This window comes from Rattus norvegicus, chromosome 6 (genome assembly GCF_036323735.1).
Source record: "Rattus norvegicus strain BN/NHsdMcwi chromosome 6, GRCr8, whole genome shotgun sequence".
NCBI classification, from domain to species: domain Eukaryota; kingdom Metazoa; phylum Chordata; class Mammalia; order Rodentia; family Muridae; genus Rattus; species Rattus norvegicus.
In genome coordinates, this window is record NC_086024.1 from 75,277,401 (window position 1) to 75,301,022 (window position 23,622).

Sequence of the window (23,622 nt, forward strand, 5' to 3'; positions counted from 1 at the left end):
CACATCCCCCCCCCATACCACACATACACACATACACACATACCACACATACCCCCCTCCCTACACACACAGAACCTTGGCAACCTCATAGTATGAATAAACCAGAAAGTAACTGTTTGGTCTTTCTTTGTCTGCCCAGTTTATGAATCAACTCCTAGGCCTAAAGCTAGGCTTGTCCCCCAAATAGCTTGTAATTCAATTACTCATTTATATGATTCTATGTCGCATGGCCAGTTACATCTCCTCAGTTTTCTCTGTGTCTCAGTGGTGAATCCTCCAGCACCTGACTGTCTCCCAAGTCCCTCGCTCTCTGCAGGATGTCCCACTTTCTCATCTTGTCTCAGCGTACTGACCATCAGATTGTTATTGACAGGTAATGCTTTTACATAATGCTCAAGCAATTTTCCCTACACCTCAATATATACAATTTTACTTGATTACTATATTTCAATTAAACTTGAAGAAAGAAAGTGACTTGTAAAGATCCAGTGGAATTTCTAGCAGGTATTATCAGAAGTAGTGTCTGCCACATCATTGATTTGGGCTATCCCCAATGATCCTGACAGGCATTCTCACATCCTTCCATGGGTGTAGGTAACTGTATGACATGTGTACAACATATCAACTAGACATTTTATGTGTAATGAGCCATCAGAATAACCTTCCATTATTTAGGCTGACAAATGTGCACGATGTTACTTAGATGTTATTGGAAAAACTTTACTCGCATTACTTTTATTTATATATCAATTATAAAACATTTGATATAATTTTGAACTAATTTTTAAATTTTTTATCGTTGCTATGTTTTATGCACATGAATGCTTCACCTGCATGTGTGTGCACCATGTGTGTGCGGTGTTAGCAGAGGTTGGAAGAGGGTGCCAGATCCCCAGGAACTGGAGTTAACAGCTGGTCACGATCGGCCTCGTGGGTACTAGAACTGAATAAACCTGGTGTTCTGCAAGAGCAGCCAGTACTTTTAACTCCTGAGCCATCGCCCCAGCCTCAAACATTGACTTGTTTACACTTGCACTATTGATGGATGATGATCTGTTAGTGCAGAGTGGCCGGCAGGAGCCTCCATTTCTTATATAAACACTAATGTGAAGCCCGCACTGTCACTGAGAAGAGCAGACTATGAGCTATGATAGTCTATAATCTCTCTTTTGGTTGCCAATGGCTAAAATGGACGTGGTTGGTGGCAGAGAAGTTGGTTTGAAGCAGAGAGACTCTTCAGCTCACTACTTCCATGTGCTATGCTATAGTAGGTAATACTAAAATGTAATTTATGAGGCTTGATAGTCACTATAAAATGAAAGAATTATTAATAGTAATTCCGCTAATGCTTCTGGGTGCATGATCCTCTCAATGAGGGTGTGTGCTCCATAAAGGATTTAAGTTCTGTTTTTATTACAGTTTTATTTTTCTTTATTTTTTATATTACAGTATTTTATGTATTACATTTCAAATGTTATTCCCTTTTCTCACTCCCCCATACCCCTTCCCGTCCCCCTGCTTCTGTGAGGGTGCTCCCATTCCCACCCACCCACTCCAACCTCAACGCCCTGGCATTCCCCTACATTGGGGAAACAAAGTCTTCACAGGACCAAGGGCTTTTCCTCCCATTGATGCCGGACAATGCCATCCTCTGCTACATATGTGGCTGGAGTCAGGGGTCCCTCCGTGTGTACTTATTGGCTGGTGGTTAGTCCCTGGGAGCTCTGGTGGGGTTTTGTTAGTTGATACTGTTGTTCTTCCTATGGTGTTGCAAACCCCTTTAGCTCCTTTAGTCTTTCTTTTCTCTAACTCCTCCATTGGGGTCCCCTTGTTCAGTCCAATGGTTAGCTGCAGCCATCCTCATCTGTCTCAGTAGGGCTCTGGCAGAGCCTCTCAGGAGACACCCATATCTGCTCCTGTCAGAAGCAGCTCTTGGCATCAGCAATAGTGACTGGGTTTGGTGGCAGCATAAGGGATGGGTCACCAGGTGGGGCAGTCTCTGGATGACCTTTTCTTCAGTCCTTGCTCCACTCTTTGTCCCTGTATTTCCTCCTGTGAGTATTTTTGTTCCCCCCTCTAAGAAGGACTGAAGCACCCACACTTGTGGTCTTTCTTCTTGAGCTTCATGTGGTCTGTGAATTGTATCTTGGATATTCCAAGCTTTTGAGCTAATATACATTTATCAGTGGGTGCATACCATTTGTGTTCTTTTGCGACAGGGTTACCTCACTCAGGATAATATATTTCTAGTTCCATCCATTTGCCTAAGAATTTCAAGTAGTCATTGTTTTTAATAGCTGAGTAGCACTCCATTGTGTAGATGTACCACATTTTCTGTATCCATTCCTCTGCTGAAGGACATCTGGATTTTTCCCAGTTTCTGGCTATTATAAATAAGGCTGCTATGAACACAGTGGAACATGTGTTCTTGTTGTATGTTGGGGCATCTTTTGGGTGTTTCCCAGGAGTGGTATAGCTGGGTCTCAGGTAGTACAATGTCTAATTTTTTGAGGAACCTCTAGACTGATTTCCAGAGTGGTTGTACCAGTTTGCAATTCCACCAACAATGGAGGAATGTTTCTATTTCTCCACATTCTTGCCAGCATCTGTTGTCACCTGAGTTTCTTATCTTAGTCATTCTTACCGGTGTGAGTGGTATCTCAGTGTTGTTTGGATTTGCATTTCCCTGATGACTAAGGATGTTGAATATTTCTTTAGGTTTATCATGAAGGGGTGTTAAATTTTGTCAAATGCTTTCTCAGCATCTAATGAAATGATCATGTGTTTTTTTCCTTGAGTTTGTTTATATAGTGGATTATGTTGATGGATTTCTGTATATTGAACCATTCCTGCATCCCTGGGATGAGGCCTACTTGATCGTAGTGAATGATCGTTTTGATGTGTTCTTGGATTCTGTTTTCGAGAATTTTATTGAGTATTTTTGTGTTGATATTCATGAGGGAAATTGTTTTGAGGTTCTCTCTTTTGTAGGGTCTTTGTGTGGTTTAGGTATAAGTGTAATTGTGGATTCAAAAAAAGAATCCCTCTGTTTCTATGTTGTGGAATAGTTTGAAGAGTATTGGTATTAGGTCTTCTTTGAAGGTCTGATAGTCATTCTGCACTAAACCCATTTGGTTGGTAGAATTTTAATGACTGCTTCTATTTCTTTAGGGGTTATGGGACCATTTGGACGGTTTATCTGATCTTGATTTAACTTTGGTACCTGGTATCTGTCTAGAAAGTTGTCTATTTCTTCCAGATTTTTCAATTTTTGTTGAGTATAGGATTTGGTAGTAGGATCTGATAATTTTTTGAATTTCTTCAGTTTCTGTTGTTATGTTTCCCTTTTCATTTCTGATTTTGTTAATTTGGATATTATCTCTGTGCCCTCTGTTTAGTCTGACTAATCTTGTTGAATTTCTCAAAGAACCAGCTCCTGGTTTTGTTGATTCTTTGTATAGTTTTTTTTGTTTCTACTTGGTTGATTTCAGCACTGTTTGGTTATTTCCTGTTGTCTACTCTTCTTGGGTGTATTTGCTTCTTTTTGTTCTAGAGCTTTCAGGTGTGCTGTCAAGCTGTTAGTGTATGCTCTCTCCAGTTTCTTTTTGGAGCCACTCAGAGCTACGAGTTTTCCTCTTAGCACCACTTTCATTGTATCCCATAAGTTTGGGTATGTTTTTGTCTTCATTTTCATTAAGGTCTAAAAAGTCTTTAAGTTCTTTCTTTATTTCTTCCTTGACCAAGTTGTCATTGAGTAGAACGTTGTTCAGCTTCCATGTGTATGTGGGCTTTCTGATGTTTTTGTTGTTATTGAAGACCAGCCTTACTCCATGCTGATCTGATAGGATGCTTGGGATTAGTTCAATCTTCTTGTGTTTATTGAGGCCTGTTTTGTGACCAATTATATGGTCAATTTTTGAGAAGGTACTATGAGGTGCTGAGAAGAAGGTGTATTCTTTTATTTTAGGATGAAGTGTTCTATAGATGTCTTTTAAATTCATTTGATTCATAACTTTTGTTAGTTTCACTGTGTCTCTGTTTAATTTCTGTTTCCATGATTTGTTCATTGATGAGAGTGATGTGTTGAAGTGTCCTACTATTATTGTGTGTGGTGCAATGTATGCTTTGAGCTTTAATAAAGTTTCTTTTATGACTGTGGGTGCCCTTTTACATTTGGAGCATAGATGTTCAGAATTGAGAGTTCAACTTGCAAGATTTTTCCTTTGATGAATATGAGTTGTCCTTCCTTATCTTTTTGATAACTTATGGTTGAAAGTTGATTTTATTTGATATTAGAATGGTTACTCTAGTTTGTTTCTTGGGTTCATTTGCTTGGAAAAAATTTTCCCAGCCTTTTACTCTTAGGTAGTATCTGTCTTTATTACTGAGCTGTGTTTCCTGTATGTAGCAAAATGTTACATCCTGTTTACATATCCAGTCTGTTAGTCTATGTCTTCTTATTGGGAAATTGAGTCCATTGATGTTAAGAGATATTAAGGTCCCTGTAACCATGCATCTGCTTCTGTATGCCTGCTTCTGCTCCCCAGAGCCCTATAAAAATGCGTCCCCGGTCTTCCTGGGCGCGCCAGTCCTTCCGAGCTGACTGAGACGCCCGCAGGTACCTGTGTATCCTGTGTACAATACACCCTCTTGCTGATTGAAAAAAAAAAGAGATATTAAGGGATAGTGATTGTTGTTTCCTGTTATTTTTGTTGTTAGAGGTGGAATTATGTTTGTGTGTCTCTCTTTTTTTGGTTCCATTGCAAGGAGATTACTTTTTTGCTTTTTTTAGGGTGCAATTTCCCTCTTTGTGTTGAAGTTTTCCATCTATTATCCTTTGTAGGGCTGGATTTGTGGAAAGATATTGTGTAAATTTGGCTTTGTCTTGGAATATCTTGGTTTCTCCACCTATGTTAATTGAGAGTTTTGCTGGCTATAGTAACCTGGGGTGGCATTTGTGTTCTCTTAGGGTCTGTATGACATCAGTCCAGGATCTACTGGCTTTCATAGTCTTTGGTGAGGAGTCTGGTTAATTCAGAGAGTTCTGCCTTTATATGTTACTTGACCTTTTTACCTTACTGCTTTTAATATTCTTTCTTTGTTTTGTGTATCTGGTGTTTTGACTATTATAAGACAGAAGGAATTTTTTTCTGGTCAATCTGTTTGAAGTTCTACAAGCTTCTTGTATGTTCATGGGCATCTGTTTCTTTAGGTTAAGGAAGTTTTCTTCTATAATTTTGTTGAAGATATTTACTGGCCCTTTAAGTTGGGAGGCTTCACTCTCTTCTATACCTATTATCCTTAAGTTTGATCTTCTAATTGTGTCCTGGTTTTCCTGGATGTTTTGTGTTAGGAGCTTTTTGAGTTTTACATTATCTTTGAGTTTTACATTATCAATCTTTTCAATGATATCTTCTGTCCTTGAGATTCTCTCTTCTATCTCTTGTATTCCGTTGGCAATGCTTGTGTCTATGATTCCTGATCTCTTTCCTAGGTTTTCTATCTCCAGGGTTGTCTTCTTTGTGCTTTTTTTATTGTTTCTATTTCCATTTTTAAATCCTGTATGGTTTTCTTCAATTCCTTCACCTGTTTAGTTGTGTTTTCCTGTAATTCTTTAAGATTTTGTGTTTCCTCTTTAAGGGCTTCTACTTGTTTACCTGTGTTGTCCTGTATTCCTTTTTTTTTTTTTTTTCTTTTTTGGAGCTGAGGACTGAACCCAGGGCCTTGTGCTTGCTAGGCAAGCGCTCTACCACTGAGCTAAATCCCCAACCCCCGTCCTGTATTTCTTTAAGGGAGTCATTTATGTCCTTCTTAAAGTCCCGTATCATCATCAGGAGATATGATTTTAAATCCAAATCTTGCTTTTCCAGTATGTTCCAGTATTTGCTGTGGTGGGAGAACTGGGTTCTGATGATGCCATATAGTCTTGGTTTCTGTTGGTTAGGTTCTTGTGCTTGCCTCTTGACACCTGGTTATCTCTGATGTTAGTTGGTCTTGATGTCTCTGACTGGAGCTTGTCTCTCTTGTGGGCCTATTAGACCATGAGCTTGTGATCTTCAGAGTGAGAATGCTCCTAGCAGACCAGCTCTCTGTTGGCAGGTTTTGGGTCCAAGAGTTGTGGGACAGCTCCTGCTCTGGGTGCAAATGGAGACCATTAGGGCCCTGTCCCAGGCCGCCCTGTAGGTCCAGTACCCTGTGTTCTCCTGGGGTGTCTCTCCTTGGACATTCAATGGAGAGGAAGTGGGGTCCTGCCTGTAGTCTGTGGGCTTAGGAGAGAGAGTGCTCCTGACACACCAGTTCTCTGCAGGCAGGCTTTGTGTCTGAGGGCTGTGGAACAGTCCTGGCTCTGGGCGTAGATGAAGATTGGAATGGCCCTCTCCCAGGCTGCCCCGCAGCTCCTGGTTCCTATGCTTTCCAGTCGAATCTCTCTTTGGACAGTCAGTAGAGAGAAAGTGGGGTCCTACCTGTGGGCTGTGGTCTTAGGAGGGAGTCTGGGGGTTGTGGGAACAGCCCCTAGCTCTGGGCACAGATGGGGCAGGATTTAAATTCTTAACAAAACTAGTAATTTTTAAAAAATGTCATTTTTTTCTCACAAATTAAAAAAAAAAAATCATTCACAGGAAACTGTACCTTGGCTAAAATCTGGGTTACCAAGTGTCTTAGTCATTGGTTTGTTGATGTGAAGAGACACCATGACCAAGGCATCTCTTGTAAAGGAAAGCATTTATTTAGTTGGGGACTGTCTTACATTTTCAGAGGCTTAGACCATCATCATCATCATCATGATGGCAGAGAGCATGGTGGCATGCATGGCACAGGAGCAGTAGCTGAGAGTTTCACATACTGATGTGTAGGCAGAGAGAGAGAGAGAGAGAGAGAGAGAGAGAGAGAGAGAGAGAGAGAGAGGAGAGGGAGGTATGGCTGGTGAGGGCTTTTGAGATTTTGAAGTGCCTCCCCAGGGACACACTTCCTCCAATAAGACTACAAGTCCTAATCCTTCTAATCCTTTCAAACAGCTCTACTCCCTAGTGACTAAGCATTCAAATGTAAGAACCTATGGAGGCCATTCTTATTCAAACCATCACCCTGAGTATTAGGTATTTGTTGTTGCAGAACAAGTCGCCAGGAATTTGGTGCTTTAAACCATTTATTTTCACAGACTTTGTGGGTCAGGAGTCTAGGTTCAGCTTAGCTGAGACCTTTGCTTCATGATTTCTCTCACACAAGGCTTCTATCAGGGTCAGACAGCCAGGGCTGCAGTTTCACTTGAAGTCTCATTTGTGAAGGTTCCAGCTCCAATCTAGTGGGGTTGTTGGCAGAATTCAGTGCCTTAGAAGTGGTTAGATTGGAGTCTTAACCCTTTACTGCCCAGGAAGCTATTCCTTGCTACCTGGGCTTTTTCACAGTGTAGTTTGCTGTAAGCTAGCAGGGCATCTTCTAGCAGAAAATAAATTGTAGTCTTGTCTCTTAAAACTGCAGGAGACAACTGTCGGCTGTGATGTGTTCTCTGGGTTTGAGGCAAGTCCCAGATCCCACTCTTATTACAGTTACACAAAAGAAAGGATACCAAAGGCAGGCATCACTGAGGCTGTTATAGAGTCTGCTGAAAAACTCTTGATTGATTTGACTGGTTTGATATCTTGTCTAAAATATAGCTACCCTGTAACAAGTCACAGTCAGTGAAGTCTATTATCAGCAGGAATCAGTGGCAGTGTATCAATAGTGTGAAAATTATGATGAAAGCAGCTTTGAATGGAAATCCACAATGAAGGCTGTTAGGAGTAGGTCTCCTGCACTGTTCTGACATCTGGAAGACTAGAATGAATGATCTGTTAAACTTTGCCCCAAGGTTCAAGATACGTGCCAAGAGGAATGGAACATTTCCGTTCTGTTTACACATCCTTTCCCCTTTCTCTCATTGATCTTTGTTCTATAGCTCCCGTTTCTCCTCAGCTTGATTCTCCTCAGCCTGTAGTAGTTGATGAAGTTCCTACTTTCCCTACCTTCTTTGAAACACTGACTGAGACCAATGCAACCCGTGTCTCCTGACTTGCAGCTCTAAGACTCCAGATAAATTTAATTTTCTGATTGTACATTCTGAGTTAGCCAGGCAGATCATAAACACACACATGCTACCAGGTCCTGTATACTATTGTGCTTTTCCTCCAATTCTGTCAGTTTTGAGAAGAGAAAGCACTGCCCCAGACATTGGCAAAACAGCAGAGCCACATTTAGAAAGTCATTTAAGAAAAATGGAATGCGGTTGGGGATTTAGCTCAGTGGTAGAGCACTTGCCTAGCAAGCACAAGGCCCTGGATTCGGTCCCCAGCTCCGAAAAAAAGAAAAGAGAGAAAAAAAAAAAAAGAAAAATGCAATGCTTTAAATGAGTACACCTGTGTGTGGCTTTCATTAGCAAATGTGGTTGCACTTGTTATACTGATCACTGAAATCTTTTAGAAATGGCATCTCAGTTAACACATTGCTAGCATATTCCTCTACAAAAATTACCTTGGTTAAACAGAAGATCTTGTATCTGGCTAGACATTTGAAAAGAAGATTAAATATGTAATGTATAATAATGTTTTTGACTTTAATCAACCAGAGCTTTGTAGAGTATCTAAGAGGCTATTTCTGTTTGTGTATTCTTAACAAGGGCATAACATCAGCTGTCAAAATACACAGAACACTAAAGGGCCTTCTTATCATGTTTCTATGTAGAATTGTTTTGAAACTAGCAAAAACCAGCAAAATGGTAAATGGGAGGGGTTGATTCTGGCTTTAGTAATGTTTAGACTGGTGAGTTATGGTTACTGGGTATTTTAATACTATACTAGTGAATTAATATTACAATAGGAGTGGGGATAGGTTCATTAACTTGTATCATGGTGAACAAATATATTCTATTTTCAAAATGTAATTTAATTAAGTTGTAGAAATTACTATGGTTAATGTACCCAAATTATGCTTGTAAATTCAAGCACTTCAACTAGCAATGGAGCTAAGTAGAAGAAAAAAATAAACTTTGTATATTTGTGTGTGTGTGTGTGTGTGTGTGTGTGTGTGTGTGTGTGTGGTTGGAGGCATTGAACTTACACAGAGTCTCAGTAACAGGACATTTAGACCTACATTCCTAGCTCTAAATGTTATTCTTGGCCAGTCCATCCAAGAATACTATATTCCTTAAGATTGTTTCTTTTATTACTAGAAATTAGAATCTATAATGTAGTTTGAAAGATTATCTTGGTGTGTAGATATTTTTCACTGATATAAATCTATTAAATAACACGTGGATCCACTGTACTTATACACCTAAGTTACAATATCTTTGTGAATAGTTAACAAATCCTAAGTAGAAAGGGTTAATAAATGGGACAACTAGATTGGGAACCAGAACAGCAAACAGCCGGAGGTATCATCCAAGCCTCATGACTGGAGAGGTCATCATGCATTTTATCAGCAGTGTGAACAGACGAAACTACAAAGAGTAGAACTGCACATTCGCTGATGTGACGATCTGGTATCTTGATGGGCTCTGCTCTGTCATTGTCCTTCCTGTGTCCTCTGCAATGAGACTAAGAATCCCCATCTGAATACACAATGAAGTAGGCTTTTAGACAAAGTCTGAAGAAACTCTAATCTCTAAGAATGAACAAATAGGAAGGGCCTGCCAAAAAACCCCAAACAAGCAGACATGTTCAGTACTAAAGAATACCAAAGAAGAGAAGCACTGGGCACAGTGCGGTCCTGTGCAATCTTTGCCCTGAGTGACAAATAATTCTTCCTGATTCTGAGTGTGTGCTTTCTCTTGTAGGAAAGGCTCAACTTTGAAGCTTTAAACACAACACACAGGATGATATTCAGCTCTCAAGGAGGGCTAGGACCTTTGTCCAAGGATTTAATTTAGTCTTAGAAATCATAGATTCAAATGCCAAATTAACTATGACTTATCTGACTTCGGATATTTTCAATAAAAAATCTTGTCACATTTTGGAGGGAGATTTAGTCATTTGGATGGGTATTTTTAGAAATCTAGCCAGCCTAATTACATATCTTTATTTTTTAATGGACAGAATTGGCAAGTCGTTTAATAAGGATAGCTCACGTGAACTAAGTAAAGGCCAGCAAAGTTTTTGATGTGGGAAAATCCACAAACTTCTGGGCCAGGTTTTCCGCAAAGGGCTGGGCTCATTGGAAAGCTGTTTATTTAAACAGAATTATTCTAAGTCTCAGTATGTGAATTTATATTAGATGGAGCTAAGCCAGCTTTATGCTTAGTTGTGAACAAGGACATTTGGAAGCAAACCACGTTTAGGAAAAGTGGAGTCATTTAAAAAGGGTGCCACAAAGACAAATTCCCTGGATGTGAAAAGCTTTGCTTTTGGTGACTACATGGGTGGGATTAGAAGCCTTGTTATGGGGAGCCACTGTAAATGGATGGAACTGAAGCATTTTCTGAGAATTATTCCATATACTCAACAGAGATAGGAAATTGTCTTTGACATTCTATTCTTTTGCTGTTGACTGAGGCATGGTCCCAGATAGCCCAGGCTAGCCTTAAATTCATTCTGTAGCTAAGGATGACCTTGAGCTCCTAATCTTCCTGTTTGCCCCTCTTGAGTATGTGATGGTTTATTTTTTTCTAGGTAGATAAGCAGGGTCTCAGCTGCCACTGAGGCACACCCATGCTTGCAGACAGGGAATGGGTCAAACTCCACATCTATGTGAATACTTGAACTTTTAGTGAGTCCTTGTTCCCTTAACAAGGATTCCCTTCAAGGGGCAAGGGGGTTACCTCACTCAGGATGATATTTTCCAGTTCCAATCATTTGCTTATGAATTTCATAAAGTCATTGTTTTTGATAGCTGAGTAATATTCCATTGTGTAGATGCACCACATTTTCTGTATCCATTCCTCTGTTGAAGGGCATCTGGGTTCTTTCCAGCTTCTGGCTATTATAAATAAGGCTGCTATGAACATAGTGGAGCACGTGTCTTTGTTGTATGTTGGGGCATCTTTTGGGTATATGCCCAGGAGTGGTATAGCTGGGTCCTTAGGTGGTGCAATATCCAATTCTGAGAAATCTTTAGACTGATTTCTAGAATGGTTGTACCAGCTTGCAATCCCACCAACACTGGAGGAGTGTTCCTCTTTCTCCACATCCTCACCAGCATCTGCTGTCACCTGAGTTTTTGATCTTAGCCATTCTCACTGGTGTGAGGTGAGAACTCAGGGTAGTTTTTTTTTTTTTTTTTTTGCATTTCCTTATGACTAAAGATGTTGAACATTTCTTTAGGTGTTTCTCAGCCATTCGGCATTTCTCAGCTGTGAATTCTTTGTTTAGCTCTGAACCCCATTTTTAATAGGGTTATTTGTCTCCCTGCGGTCTAACTTCTTGAGTTCTTTGTATATTTTGGATATAAGCCCTCTATCTGTTGTAGGATTGGTAAAGATCTTTTCCCAATCTGTTGGTTGCCGTTTTGTCCTAACAACAGTGTCCTTTGCCTTACAAAAGCTTTGCAGTTTTATGAGATCCCATTTGTTGATTCTTGATCTTAGAGCATAAGCCATTGGGGAATAACAATCGAAATGTAAATAAGAAATACTCAAGTTAATAAAGATGAAAAAGGGGGGGGGGGTAAGGGAGAGTGCCAGCCTAGAAGGCTCAACTATTTCCTTCCTGCAAAACAATGTAAGGCATCACCATAGGCACCCCCTGGAGGTCATTCTGAAGACTACTCTCTTGTGATCAGTATTTATTTATTTAAATTTCTGTCAAAACCATGGAAACATAAATCTTGTTTGTACAGGTTCTGCCTGAGTTGTAGTTAAGTGTAAGGAGTCTCTGTAATATCCAGATGTGAGCATGATGTGGGGAAATCATCCCAAAAGTCTTCAATTCATACCATGACGATGCCACCTATCTAATTGTTCCAGCGGCTGCCAAGGAGACTTTGAGGTTTCCTCAGGATCAGCTCACCTTCAGGTTCCAGAGCAGCCCAACAGTGTAGCAAGAGATTTATTTGCCTGATGGGCGCTTGCACTTCTGCTGGATTTGTGTTTAGAATCTGCACAGGAGACTGTGCAGTGAGTAAACGGCTTTCAGGCTGTGTAGTAGGAGGGAGGGTAGCTGTTTCCCCTGATGTAGACATGACCATCACTGTCTTGAAGGAGAGCAGCAGCTATCACCTACCTAAGACCCTCGCTCTATTTAGTTGTCCAGATTGGAGGGAGGAGGAAAGCTTGTGGGACTTATAGGGTTTATCAGCCTTAGGAGATCCCCATGAAGCCTCTGCCTCCCCACTTTCTGAGATTTCAGTTGCTACCTCACAATCAGCAAAGAACTGACTGGAAAGGGACTTCTGGGTGGTACAGCTGTCAGCAAGTCACTCAGGGGGGCGTTCAAGTGTGGCTGCTTGTGAGTCACCTGTGTTCCTGTAAGGACTCTCACAAACTCGTTGACTCACCAAGCTGCATGTAGTTGGAAGCATTTGGTCTGTGGGTGCCTTCTATATACTGAGTGAATAGACAGATGTTCCTTTATTTCTCCCAGGAAAGGCAGCAAGAGTAGGGTGGTGACTATGGAAACACCCACTTTCACCCTAGCTCCTTTTCCTCCACACTCTGAGGATGTTCCTAGGGTAGATACTCATTGAGTTCATTCACTATTCATCTCTGGTCACCTTCTCCATTGCTCTGCCCTGATCTATAAATTAGACATATCAAAACATATGATTTCTCAGCTTCTTTTAAATCAAAGAACGGTATTGCGATCTAGTTCCATCCAGTTTGGGAATGCAAATGTGTCTGAGCACATACACATGTGTGACTTCGTTTCCTAAATAAAAGAGAGTCTCACTGAGGAAAACTCTTTACCTCTGTCTTGTCATTCTCTTCCTTTATGAAAGTCTTGATTCCTTGTGAGTTCTTGATACCTGCAGACGCCATAGCCTCTGTGAGGCTGTGAGGAGACGCAAATGAAGAAACCAAAGTGGCCTCAAAAAGAATTAGTTTGCTATACAATGGCACTGTGGATCCATTTCCTCAGATCTGTAGGGTCTACCTCTGAACTTTCCAGAAAGCATTAATAGTTCTCTAAGGTACTACTGTAGAGTGTTCTGCTCCTTGAAACCAAGTGTAACCAAAAGTCCCAATTTTGTGTGATCATTTAATTTCCCCAAATCTGTTGTTTTTTGCCGGCACTGTTCCCATTCAAAGGCAAGGAAATTATGTTTTTCTGTTAAATTTTTGAGTCAGATACGATGCCACATAATTTCTCTAGATTGAGGAAGGCCTGTATGAAGTAGAAAGATTACAGAGAGAAAAATCTGATATTGAAAGGTTTCTCACCATAGTTACAACAGACAATATATCTACTCAAAGTAGGCTAAGACCCAGAGACAATTTTCTTGGTAGACGAGAGTATATCTCCTAGACTTGAGGTCAGAAGCTAAAGCTACTTCTCCCTATAGACCTGAGCTGGAAAGCTGGATCCAATGCTTCTCTCTCCCTCTGTCTCTCATGATCTCCTCTGCCCTATATCATGAAAGATGAGGTGGTTTTTTTTTTTTTCTATGAGTGCCTTTGATTCTTACTGCTTGCTCCTGTATGAAGTAGAATCATCATTTAAGCTCTATCAGGACAAATGCAAATTTAAACTAAGTAACATTTTTTACTTTGAGCTTTCAAATTCTCTGGAGGAAAACCCTGATTAGTCCCATTATTTTTCCTCTCATCTGTCTTTAAGCAAGATATTATTATGGGAATTTGACCAAACAACTTAGCTTTCTTAGGCTGTAAGAAGGGAGTCTGGGTTTGCATGTGAGGAAGAGTGGCTGTTGTAGAAGAAACAGTGAACATCTCCATTGCTCTTCTGAAGATTTAATAGGCTGAACAGTAATACATTAATGCCATTTTGTTCAGGTAGATCATGTGCTCTGACCAGATTCATTTCCCAGAACCCTCTCGTGTCTCCCCTTCCCTCCCCTGCTAGCCCTGTTTGTCTTCCTCTTCTATGTCCATGTCATGTGTGAGAAAAAAGATTCTGAGTGCATCCTCATAATAGTATGTCTAAAACACAGATTTGACCACGTTTCAATCCTGTTTAAAACCTGCTTATCTCAGCCACGTGGTGGTGGTGTGGTGGTGTACGCCTTTCATCCTAGCACTCAGGAAGCAGGCAGATCTCAAGTTCAGTTCAAGTCTAGCTATAGAGTGAGGTCCAGGACAGCCAGGGCTATACAGAGAAACTCTGTTTCGAAAAACCAAACCACTCCCCCTCCTTTTATATCCCTTTCAGTCACTGTATCCTCAAAAAATTGCTAAGATTGTTTGTAATTCTTCCTTTTGGTTTGTTTAATGTTTTTAAAATTTATTTTTCAATACTTTGTTTATTTAATTACCCTCCTCTGTCCTCTCCTCCCACTCCCACCCCCACAATCCCCTTCTCCATTACCACCTCAGAGAAAGGGAAGCCCCCCCTTGGGTACCAGCCTGCCCTGGGATATCAAATCCTAGTAGCACTAAGTGCTGCTCTCTCTCCCACAGAGGCCTGACCAGGCAGTCAAAGGGATCCAGTGCAGGCAAAAAGTCAGAGATAGCCTCTGCTCCTGTTGTTAGGGGACCCACATGAAGGTCAAGCTGGACATGTGCTAAAAATGTGTAGGGAGCCGCCCCCATCCCAGGTCTCTGGCTAGTCTCAGAGATGCTTCCCTCTGTCCCCCAAACCCTCTCTCTTTTTCCACACTCCCTAGCCCCTCTTCCACCCAGTTCCCACCTTCCATTCATCTCTGAGGTCTACTTTATTTCCCCTTCTGAGTGAGATTCAAGCATCCTCCCTTGAGCTCTCCTTACCACTCAGTTTCATTGGGTTTGCGGATTGTAGCACAGCTATCCTGTACTTTATGACTAAATTATACTCACCAGTGAGTACAGATCATCTGTGTCTTTCTGGGTCTGGGTTATCTCCTCAGGATGATATTTTCTAGTTCCATCTATTTGCTTGCAAATTTAATGTCTTTGTTTTTGCTAGCTGAGAAGCATGGCTTTTTAAAAAAAAATTTAATTGACGTAACAGGTATAAATATATGTGGGGTGCACATCATCCACAGTTATTAACGGTCCACTTGCTGTCTTTGCACACCAACTCCAGAGCCATTCTTCCAGCTCGCCCCCACCTTTACCACCACCCAGTTGTTTCCTCACCTAGGAACTGTCCTTAACTAACCAGGTGCCTCTTGCAGTGCTCAGCACTCTCCTTACATACCACACCATACCACGCCATACCGTAATTGCTCATACTACACCATACCATAATTGTTCTTTGTTTGCTCTGGACCATATATCTTAGTGGGCGATGTTATATTTTGTGCAATGTAGAATATTCTAAGACTAGTGTTTGGCACATAACGTTTGCTTTTATAATAAGTAGGCATTCGGTATTTAGCAAACAGATTATAGTGACAGTTAATAGTTTCATATTTAACTGTGCCTTTTTCTATTCATTATAAAACCTAAGCTGGAAATAAATCTATTTGAGGACACGTGCCACAAAAGAATATGTGAGGGAAGGCAAGCTGGAAGTGGCAAGTCTAGTGCCTGGTGTAAGGCAGAGATAAAGGAACGAGCTTGAGAGGAGCAAGCAGGAAGCTGGAGGCCATTTCAGAGCTTAGGAAATGGAATGCACTTCACTAGAAATATTAATCCTTAAGGCAGTTCTTTGATGTTGTTATGCCTATAATAAAGATATTAAAATTAAGAATTAAATCAGAGAAAAAAACTGATTTTGAATCCTTGATATGGCAAATACAAATAAGAAGCAAACGAAAGAAATAAAAACCCTCTTGAGGAAAGGACTGGAAGAGCTTGAAGGGACTTGAGACCCCATATGAACAACAATGCCAACCAACCAGAGCTTCCAGGGACTAAGCCACTACCTAAAGACTATACATGGACTGACCCTGGACTCTGACCTCATAGGTAGCAATGAATATCCTAGTAAGAGCACCAGTGGAAGGGGAAGCCCTGGGTCCTGCTAAGACTGAACCCCCAGTGAACTAGATTGTTGGGTGGAGGGCGGCAATGGGGGGAGGATGGGGAGGAGATCACCCATAAAGAAGGGGAGGGGAGGGATTAGGGGGATGTTTGCCCAGAAACCGGGAAGGGGAATAACAATCGAAATGTAAATAAGAAATTCTCAAGTTAATAAAGATTTAAAAAAACCCTCTTGAGAAAGTCTGCAGATTATCGAAGGGAAACTGTAGCCATTACCTCCAGCCGTCTTTGACTGGATCTGGTTTCTGGATAAGTGTGTGAGTTATTTTTCTTAAAGGATTCACTTTTGCTCTTTCACCTGTCTTGGATATAGTACTGATTATCTAATCTATATGTACATGTTCTTACTCCTACAGGTATAGCTTCCACCCTCCCTCCCTCAAGCTCCTCCATTTTTTATTCCATTTTCCATGCAGGTGATGGGGTCTTATATGTGTTACACAAATGCTTTACCACTAGCCTGGCCCTTAAGTTCCTTCTCAACTAGGCTTCTTTATGTTCGTTCTATTTTCTGGTTTAGGTAAACATTTTAGAATCTAGTAACTCATCCTCACCTCTCTTTTGTGAACCATTAGCAACACAAGCATAGAAGCAGGGACTAGCTTAGCGCACAGTTGCACTCTAAGTCACACGCAGTGTGTGTGTGTGTGTGTGTGTGTGTGTGTGTGTGTGTGTGTAAAATGTAATAATCTTAAAAGTGGCATCGCTGAAGTGACCATATGTGGTACTATGCGGTAAGAAAAACTTAATCTTCGTGTTCTAGAATTTCCGAGTTCTCTTAAGACAGGACGTCTTATTAAAAATTTCTAAATCTCAAATTTTAAATTATTAACAAGAGAGGAGGATTGGCGATGTAGCAGTTCTTTGGTAGTGTGCTTGCCAAGTGTGAAGGAGGACCTGGGTTGATCCCTAGCATAAAACCGCCCTTCAAACATAAAAAAAATTTTTTTTTCCTAATAAGTCTTCTTGTCTACTCTGAAAGAATAAAATAAACTGTTACATGTGAAAAGTCCTTGGGAATATTTGGTCAAACGCTGCAAAAATGTTTGTAGTTGATGACAAACAATTAAAACAAATGGAATGCCTGAGCTGAAGAAACACCAATCAGGTTCATCTCCAGGCAAGGGAAGCCAAGGGTTGCTACGTGACGTCATTTCTCCGCGCCGGGCGCGAAGTGCTTCCACCCTGGCCCCGGGAAGAGCTTTGAGCCATGGGGACCTGGCGGCGTTTGCTGCTCTTTGGCGGGGTGTCACTCCGGGGTGGTGGCGTGGCCGCTGCCCTGCCCCTGGGGTGCCGAGCTTTGGGTTGTGGGCGTCAGGTGTGTGCGGAGCGCGGGCGGGGGTGGTACGGGCCGTACCGCATGCGCCTGCGCGCTCCCGCTAGCGGGCTTCCTAGAAGGTGGCTGGGGCTTGTGGTCCCAAACTGTCCCGAGTGTGCATTGCTCTCTTGTCTTGGGGTTATTTAGTGAATAGGTTAAGGAGAAGGACTTAACTCGGTAAAAAGGAGAAGGGCTTAACTCGGTAAAAAGGCAACTTTAGTTGTTGTTTTTTTAAACATCCTCACCTATACTGGCAGACAGATTTCAGCTTGAATAGTTTATCTTTATCTTGAGATTAGCAGTCGATAAAGAGCACTTAACGACTAAATCTATGTCAATGAACAGAATTAGAAAAGAAAGCCCTAATAGACCCAAACTCTGGATTCTTTTCTCTTTTACAGCGTAGTAATGCAGTAAGGAGGATGATTGGTTTAAATCACCCTTTTTTGTTTTTTAAGTTATTAGGTGCTGAGGGTGAGGCCTTGAAACAAAGAAGAACCCAAATCATGTCCCGAGGACTTCCTAAGCAGAAGCCTATAGAGGGTGTTAGAGAAGTTATTGTTGTGGCCTCTGGAAAGGGTGGTGTTGGAAAGTCTACCACGGCAGGTATTGTAAGGTGTTCCTTCCCCTCCTGACTAATAAATTGTGCTCTCAAATGCACTGTAAATGACCACTTTTCAGGCTTCATATTTGTGATGTTTCTAACATTGGTTCCTTAGTATTAGGATTTGATAACGGCTGGAAGCTGAACTAAAACACGTTCGTTTCCAGATTGCCTATTCAATAGAGCAAAGAGTTAGCTTGCCTACCGATATTCTGTTCACTGATCTGGGAATCTCTATCAGAGGATGGTATGCAAATTATGTTAACCACTTAGCCTAGTGTCTTTTCCATAAAAGTGCCTAGTAACTGGTTGCTGTTACTTTTAAAACATCTAGTAACTGTATGCTAAATTATGTCTGTTCTTCACCTGAATATTTGCAAGGAGAACATTTATTATTGTGTTTGTTTTTCATTTAATCACATAATTTATAGCATTTATAAAGTCACCAAAGACTATGTTCCTGTCTTCAGGTGCATGTGTGTGGAGGGCAGAAGGAAACATCTTTGTTGTTCTCCACATTTTTCAATGACTGCTTGGCCACTGAGCTCTCAGGATCTGCCTGTCCCTCCCCTGATTTCCCCAGTGCTGTGCTCACACCCAGGTCCTGTGCTTCTGAGGCAAGCACTTTACCTGTTTGGAGCCATCTCCTCTCTAAGTCCTCTACACATCTTCACATCCTCTTTATCAATATAGTATATTGGTGGAGAACCTTTTTTGTGGCTCTTTTTGGTGATTGTAATTTGTCACTAAGATGGTGTTTTAAGCACCAAAGATTATGAGTTCTAAAATAGAATCAACACCCAAGACTAATACTTATTTCCAAAAGAAATCTTTTATTTCTAAAGAGATGATAAGGAATGATGATGCGAGAAACTTCTTGTAGCCGTACCCATGTACTGACTTCATCAGCCTTGTTGAGCTATACTGGCAAGTAAATATTTTATATTTTGAAAGTTCCAGTGACACACAGCTCTATGCTGTCACCGTCATCAGCCCGAGGAGGTCATCTAAAAAAGGTTGGTTTTAAAAATTAGATGATTTACCTACTATCTATCTGGAGTTCAAATTATTTTTAATATATGAGTGGATTTGTAAGTACCATGCCCTAGATTCAATAAACTTTATATGCAATATTCTTTTAATCCTCACAACACTTAAAAAGTAGGAGATGGCTTTATTTTCTAGAGGAGGAAGCAGACTGACAGATAAAAACCTATAGCCATACAGATACCTGTAACTGTTTATTTTAAAAGCAGCCAGGGTTATTCACAATAAAAGACAGTGGAGCTGGTTTCAGATCCGGGTCTGCTTTGCAGTTTGTGCTTGTAACTACTTTCCTGATGAAACCGACAGCGTTGTTCTGCAAGGAGCTGGGATTCACACTATGGAACACGGGTGGGATTAGGACCGGTGTTTGCCAGTCCTGCAAATGTAGTACTGTAGGCTGTGCACTCGGCTGTAGTACGGTGGCAAAGCCAGTTACCTCTGTTCTGGGGATACTGCTTCTGGGGATACTGTTCTGGGGATACTGCTTCTCTCTTCCTTGTTCTGGAATCACTGGCATAGGCCATTTGGCTGCCATAGTCTACCCTCACCATTTATCTCCTTCAGCTCCTTTTGTGCAGAGCATCCCAGGCCTTTGTATGCTTGTGTATGTGTGAGCGGTCTAGGCAGATACCTATAACACCATTTATTTAAAAGGAGAATGGGTTACATCTACTAGACACCAAACTGTTAATTTTCATGAATAAACCGTGAAAGTAAACTATACATTTCATTACCATCACTTTAAGAAGAACTAGGTGAAATATTTGAACAAATTTGTAAGAGAGTATAAATGGGCTATTGAAAATGCCCAGTAGGAGGCAGGCATCTCTTAGGAGTTGCAAAGTTATCTTCTGTTTTGTTCTTCTGCATCCTCTCTCCAGTGTTGCTTTGCAAGTGAAGGACAGGGTGAGTCAGTCTTCACAGAAGGAAGGTTACTAAACTGAGCTCTTTCTGTTTCTTTCAGTGAACCTTGCTCTCGCCCTGGCTGCGAATGATTCGGTAAGTGTTCCTCCACAGAAATACTGATACATTGCAGAGTTTTTCAGGCAGTGATGGAGTGGAGCCGCATAGTCTACTTTCGGTCGGTGCATGCTTTTAAGTGACCAAGAATGCTGCCACTAGGACTGCGCCATGTAGTGACAGTGGTGTTGTAGTTAAATGTTGACCATGTATCCTATGGTAGCTTTCATGTTCTTGCACACAGTCCATTTTTCAAAATAAAAACGTACTGCTGCAGTCTGTGTCTGTGATGGTAGTAATGCGGGCTCAACTCTTCCTGAAGCTAGGGCCATGGGTAACTCCCAAACATGTCCAGAACGTAGGCTTAAGCTCAAGCTGCTCAGAATTCTTCTGCTCAACTTCTTGAGATTACAGATGTGGGCTCCCATGCCTGCCTGGTTCATCAGAAACAAGTTTCAACTTATTTAACTCAACAAGACAAGTTAAAAGACCCTAGAAATGGAGTTGGGGATTTAGGTCAGTGGTAGAGCGCTTGCCTAACAAGCGCAAGGCCCTGGGTTCGGTCCCCAGCTCCGAAAAAAAGAAAAGAAAAAAAAAAAAAGACCCTAGAAATAGTGTTAGTCCTATGGAGCAGAATTCGAATAGACTATGTATATAATGTAAGCTTGAAGGATTGTTTATTCGCCTTTTACACCATACAGTTGATCGTAGGCTAGCTTTGTATGTATCTTTCCATCTCTTCACCCACACATTCATGTGTATTTGTGATAGCCCTCATTCACTTTTAAAGTTTATGGCCTCTATGTTGTGTGTTTGTGTGAGTTTATGTCATCATGCATGTGAAAAAGCCCGAGGAGGTCACTGGAGTCGCATGTGTTTGTGAGCTGCCGTGCTGGCTCTGGGGAGAGAACTTGGGTCCTCTGCATAAACAGCAGTTCTCCAAACTGCTGAGCCATGGCCCCAGCCCCTGCACCCCACGCTTTTGGCTGCTGCTGTCATGGTTGATCACTTTTCTTTTGGGTGGATCCTTAGGTTGGTTCCCCTCCTCTCCACTTCCTCCAGTTAAAGGACAGGGGATTTATTTATCTCTTCCTGTGCGGTTGAGTCAAGGGCGTCATAGATTGTAGAGTGGCCTTCTACACCGCCCTCCCTAGCCCATCACAGTGGCTTTTTCTTCTTTTTCTTTTTTGTCATATCCTTTTCCCTTCTCTAATTCCCCTCAGATTCTCCTCATCTCCCTACCTATTTAACTTCATGTTTTCTCTGAAAAAACAAAAACAGGAAAAACAAACAGCAGCAAACAAAACCAGAACAGATGGTGAACTAAAAATAAAGAAATAAAAAAAATCCTAAAAAAATAAAGAAAACCAATTAAGGAAAAGAATAGAAGAAACCAAAACAAACCCACACTGAAACAAAAAGCACACACAAACCAACAAGAACATGGAGTCTATTTTTGCGTTGCCCTTTGGAGTGTGGCTGATGTACCCAGCGACACACCGCTGAGGAAAACTGATTTTCTGACTGGCAGCAGGTGTCAGTTGCAGATAGCCTCCTCCTCAGGGTAAGACTTTGTGACCACTTCCCTTCCCAGCACTGAGATTTTGTCGGGTTTTAGCTTGTTTGGGATCTGTTTGAGTGTCGGTCCTGCTGTGTCAGGAAGGCTCTCGCTCTTTCCCTGAGCTCATCTACCACCTCTGGCTCTTAGAACCTTTCTGCTTCCGCTTCTGCAATGATCCCCGAGTCTTCAGGGGAGGAGTTTGGTGAGGTCATCCCATTTATGACTGAGCGCTCCAGTCGATCTCTGCGCTCCAGTCGATCTCTGTGCGACTTCCCATCTGCTGCAGGAAACAGCTCTGATGGGGATCGAGCGGTGCGCTGGTCTATGGGTATAGCAATGAGCTCTGATGGGGGTTGAGTGGTGTGCTGGTCTATGGGTATAGCAATGAGCTCTGATGGGGATCGAGCAGTGCGCTGGTCTATGGGTATAGCAATGAGCTCTGATGGGGGTCGAGTGACGCGCTGGTCTATGGGTATAGCAATGAGCTCTGATGGGGGTCGAGTGACGCGCTGGTCTATGGGTATAGCAATGAGACATGAGTAGGAGTGTTTTTATCACTGCGTTCCTTTGGCAGAATGAAAGTATTGGGTTTTCCCCAGGTCTGTGACCTACGTATATAGTCTCAGGTTGTTGGCTACCTTAGCAAGGTCAGACAGGGTCAGACCCCTCATGGAGCAGGCCTGAAGTCCAATCAAAGAGTGGTTGATAACTACCACAACGTTTATGCCTCAATTGTACCAGTATATCTTCAAGCAGAAGCAGTGGGTGAAATTGATTACTTTTCTTCTCTGGTAGCATGCCGAGTATTTTCCAGCACCATGAACTTGTCAGGAGGGGTGAAGTTGGCACCAGCCCAGCTTCTCCATGTTCAGTGACGTAAGCAAGTGCTGTCTTTGGTAATAGGGCCTTACCACCAGATAATGGAGAGTAACCGGTATACTTGGCAATAGTGTGTGATGTCTGCAGGTGTGTGTGTGTGTGTGTGTGTGTGTGTGTGTTTGTCTGTGGGACATCTTTGCCAATTTGTTACCTATTCTTGGAACTGTAGATGACATAAGATGTCTAGTTGGGATATTGCCTCCCCCCATTATATGGTAACTAATTTATCTTCCTTTTATATTTGTTTATAGTTTAGGAAACATCTATAGTAGTAGGTTTCCATATGAATTTTCAAAAATTAAGGTTGGTTTTTCCTTCTTTCTGGGACTGGAAGATTGAACCCAGGGCCTCATGCATTCTAGGCTCAATGCTCTACCACAGAGCCACCTCCCCAGCCCGCTACAATGACATCCTTTTCTTTCTTTCACTTTGCAAATTGTGTTTACTAATACTGTGTATGTGTGTGCAGGCACATGCATGTCATGGATGTTGAGACCAAGGACTTTGGGGAGTGTGTGTGTGTGTGTGTGCACGCGCACACGCGTGTGAGTGAGTGTTCTGCTGCTACACGCTTCAGGCTAGCTGGCTCGCGGCCCTGGGGATTTTCTTGTCTCTGCCCCATTTTACAGTGGGAATTCTGGGATTACAGACACAACCCATCATCTTGATATTTTTATGTGGGTTCTGGGATCAAACTCAGGCTGTGAGACTTGTGTGGCAAATGCTTTTACTGGCTGAAACATTTTGCTGTCCCTACAATGGCAGTGTTACATTAGATTCATACATGCTAAGCAAGTTATGTAAATGTTCTCCAGAAAATATATTTGTCTTTTATTTTAGCTGTAGTTTATAGAAATATTTATACTATTATTTTAAATAGATATTATCTGTTTTTAGATATTAAAAGGGGAACAAGAAAACTCTTGGCAGGGAATAGGGAGGCAAAGTTTAGAACAGGGGCTGAAGGAACACCCATTCAGAGCCTGCCCAACATGTGGCCCATACATATACAGCCATCCAATTAGACAAGATGGATGAAGCAAAGAAGTGCAGGCCGACAGGAGCCGGATGTAGATCGCTCCTGAGAGACACAGCCAGAATACAGCAAATACAGAGGCGAATGCCAGCAGCAAACCACTGAACTGAGAACGGGACCCCATTGAAGGAATCAGAGAAAGAACTCAAAGAGCTTGAAGGAGCTT

The 23,622-nt window shown here is 41.7% G+C and overlaps 1 protein-coding gene across 8 annotated transcripts in view; it reads left to right on the forward strand.

Annotated features, from left to right (window-relative positions):
• The first annotated feature begins 17,208 nt into the window (after positions 1-17,208).
• Positions 17,209-23,622, forward strand: part of Nubpl (NUBP iron-sulfur cluster assembly factor like) — a 221,995-nt gene continuing 215,581 nt past the window's right edge. For 4 of the 8 annotated variants that reach the window (XM_039111969.2, XM_063261670.1, XM_039111970.2 and 1 more), the window contains exons 1-3: positions 17,209-17,369; positions 17,828-17,975; positions 19,985-20,019. In XM_039111969.2, coding sequence (XP_038967897.1) covers positions 17,262-17,369; positions 17,828-17,975; positions 19,985-20,019 — 291 coding nt within the window. In that variant the 5' untranslated portion in view covers positions 17,209-17,261. 8 annotated transcript variants of the gene reach the window in all.